This window comes from Ursus maritimus, unplaced genomic scaffold, assembly GCF_017311325.1.
Source record: "Ursus maritimus isolate PB19 unplaced genomic scaffold, ASM1731132v1 scaffold_37, whole genome shotgun sequence".
Classification (NCBI taxonomy): Eukaryota; Metazoa; Chordata; class Mammalia; order Carnivora; family Ursidae; genus Ursus; species Ursus maritimus.
In genome coordinates this window covers 879,431-882,930 of record NW_024426341.1, presented here as the reverse complement: position 1 = coordinate 882,930, position 3,500 = coordinate 879,431, and the positions used below count along the sequence as shown (strand labels likewise).

The window sequence follows — 3,500 nt, the reverse complement described above, 5'->3', positions numbered from 1 at the left end:
TAGCTTGCCTTTGGCCAAGGCATTTAGTGTTGAAATCCCACATTACATAGAGAAATTGGAGTTAATTTGGAGATATTTGGCCCCATCAGATGGTATGGAGAATTTCCCAGTGCATAAATGTAAATACGGTTCAGATTTTTTTTTTTTGGCCTGATAATTTACTTTTTGGATACTTTTTAAATTTTTTTATTAATTTATCTTATTCACAATTTTGAGGACTTTGAGGCATTAAGATAAAAAAGCAATCCATTATTACAATTGTCACCCTAAATTTTTTTTAGATTTGTTTACTTATTTGAGAGACAGAACGAGAGAGAGTGGGGGAAGGGAGTGGCAGAGAGAGGGAGAGAGAAACAAGCAGACTCCACACTGAGCATGGAGACTGGTGTGGGGCTCTTTCCCACGAGCAGGAGATCTTGACTTGAGCCGAAACCTCGAGTCGGATGTACTACTGACTGGGCCGCCTAGGCGCCCCATCCTAAAGGATTTTTTTTTTGCATTAATCGCTAATTCTACTTTAAATCTTTGTGTCAAAATTTCTACATTCTTTCTATTTCATGTTCATGCAAACATTCCTTTTCATTTCGATCTTCTGCAAATTTCTCTCAAGTTTTCTTTCAACATAATAGTTGGAATTATAAATCAGTGTATGTGTGCACACATGTGTGTGAGCATGTTTATTTGAAAGAAAGATGTGCATGAGTGCACACACTCACATACATACACACACTCCTCACTCTCAGATCTTTTCTATGGACTCAAGAAAGTGTACCCAACATTTTATTTATTCCTCACAACTTTCATTTCAAGTTCCACATTACCTTCAGAAATAGGAAATGGATGTCCAGGTGAATAACATTTGTAACAATAACATAAGAATGCAGGTAAAACTTCCTGGACCTTATCTCGAGTTCTTACAGATAGACCCATAAAGTAGGTATGCTTTATTCAACTATGGCACCTTTATTTCAGCAAAATGTACATTTAATATAAGTGCAGCTTACTATATGTAATTGTACTCCAATAAATTAGTGAGAATTTTAAAATTCTAATGGTGTACAACTCATACTGGATCAAAAGCACCTATAGCTGAGTCCCACCTGACAGGGGTGGGAGAAATGTCTTATAACTGGAAAGAAAGCCAAGTATCACATATGGACATAGAAATAGCAAAATTCAATTAAGGTAATTTACATTTGGTAAATTATTTTTTCCCTAAACTGTAAGATTAACCTACATATATAAATGAAATAAATATCATGTATTAGTTGAAGAAAGAAGGGAACTACAACTCCACACAACATCGTGGATGACCTTTAGAAATGCATTGTAGAGACTGAAAAGTAGTGCGGAATAGGTCAGAACAACTGCCCACCAGACACTCTCATTCGATAATAAAGGTGTTATATGAAGACACGTGTTTTCAGAATTGCTAGTTATGCAGTCCTAGCGAAGAGATGCAATTATAAAAGCAACCAGAACTGAGAGAAATTATAAAAATCTACTTTTTCCCATTCTAAGCATTTGCACTGATATATGGGGACAGAATTCATGATTTCTCTACTATTGAAGTTTATCAGACAGAGCAGAAGCTTAACAAAGCCAGGTACTTAAACATATGAAGAAGTTCAATTCAAACACATGGAATTTCCGGAAAATAAATAGAAGGAGCAGATTCTACTTCCACAGCCTGATCAGAGAATAGCAGTTCCTGGCTCTGAGACTGGGAGCCCTGCAATCATGGGCACTTCTTCAACCCCAGGATGATGGGCCCTCACATCACTGGAACCCCGATGATTCTTTTCAGAGCCTCCTTTATGTCTCTGTTCCTCAGGCTGTAGATGAAGGGGTTCAGCATGGGAGTGACCACTGTGTACATCACTGAGGCCACTGCACTTGCATGGGAGCTCTGGGTAGCAGCAGAGCTAAGGTACACTCCTAGGCTGGTACAAAAAAATAAGGAGACAACAGAGAGGTGAGATGCACAGGTGGAAAATGCTTTGTACTTGCCCTGAGCTGAGGAGATTCTAAGAATGGAGGAAACAATTTTAGAATAAGAGTAAAGGATCCCAGAGAGGGGAGCACCAGCCAGCAGCATAGCTGCAAAATACATCACCACGTTATTAAGGAAGGTATCAGAACAGGCAAGTTGGATCATCTGATTGAGTTCACAGAAAAAGTGGGGGATTTCCATCTCTGTACAGAAGGACAGCCGCAACACCATTAAAGTCTGTAACAAGGAATGAGAAACACTCGTGATCCAGGACATCAGAACCAGTAGTCCACAGAGCTGGGGATTCATGATGACCATGTACTGTAGGGGGTGACAGATGGCCACAAACCGGTCATAGGCCATCACAGCCAGAAGATAGATGTCCAACCCTGAAAAGATTATGAAAAAATACATCTGGGTGATGCAGCCTTTGTAGGTTATGACTTTGCTCTGAGTCTGGATGTTCCACAGCATCTTGGGGACGGTGGTGGAAGTGAAACAGATGTCTACAAAGGACAGGTTGTTAAGGAAGAAGTACATGGGGGTGTGGAGATAGGAGTCAGAGACAACAATCAGGATGAGGAGCAGGTTTCCAAACACAGTGATCAGGTACATGGAGAGGAAAAGCCCGAATATGAGGGGCTGCAGTTCTGGTTCCTCTGATAATCCCAGAAGAAGGAATTCTGACATCCTTGTATCATTGCCTGACTGCATGTGGTTGCAGTGACTATCAGGAAAGAGGAAAAAGACAACATCAATTTTTCATGAATAGCATTGCTCACATGGTTGAAATGCAACAATTTATATTTTAGAATCAAGAACTTAATTTCAGTATCTTGTGTAGGGACTGTCCCCTTTGAAGAGATTCCCTCCCGTTCCATCTCTGATTAAGCTTTCTGTCTCATTTCCCGCCTTCCCCCACAGAGGTCACGTATTCTACTGTTTTATTAAGAATATCTTTCATGCATTTGAGGAATATGTATTGAGTGTCAAACACAGGCCAGGCCATGGCTAGCCATGAGTAGAGGGTCCTGAATATGAGAAGCCACTATAATTCAATGATAGAGAAAACCAGTGACAAATGAAAATATTAATAATATATCAGAAGCTGTACCAAATTGCATTCTCATCAACAGTATAAGAGAGTTCCCCTTTCTCCACATCCATTCCAACACTTGATGTTTCTTGCCTTGTCAATTTTTGCCATTCTGACTGGTGTAAGGTGGTATCACAATGTGGTTTTGATTTGAATTTCCCTGATGACTAACGATGTTGAACATTTTTTCATGTGTCTGTTAGCCATTTATTTGTCTTCTTTGAAGTGTCTTTTCGTGTCTTCTGTCCATTTTTTGACTTGATTATTTGCTTTTTGGGTGTTGAGTTTGAGAAGTTCTTTAGAGATCTTAGATACCAGCCCTTTATCTGTAGTGTCATTTGCAAATATCTTCTCCCATTCCGTGGGTTGCCTCTTTGTTTTGCTGACTGTTTCCTTTGCTGTGCAGAAGCT

General features: G+C 39.7%; 1 protein-coding gene across 1 annotated transcript; it reads right to left on the bottom strand.

Moving 5' to 3' along the window:
- Nucleotides 1–1,774: 1,774 nt before the first annotated feature.
- On the bottom strand, nucleotides 1,775–2,880 carry LOC103656803 (olfactory receptor-like protein OLF4). Its single transcript, XM_008684228.2, has one exon. It carries the CDS (start codon nucleotides 2,705–2,707, stop codon nucleotides 1,775–1,777), a length of 933 nt encoding a protein of 310 aa, XP_008682450.1. The 5' UTR covers nucleotides 2,708–2,880.
- Nucleotides 2,881–3,500: the final 620 nt, after the last annotated feature.

What these genes read in the sequence shown, in the direction of transcription:
- LOC103656803 (XM_008684228.2), bottom strand. Translation starts at nt 2,707, where the DNA reads ATGCAGTCAGGCAATGATACAAGGATGTCAGAATTCCTTCTTCTGGGA.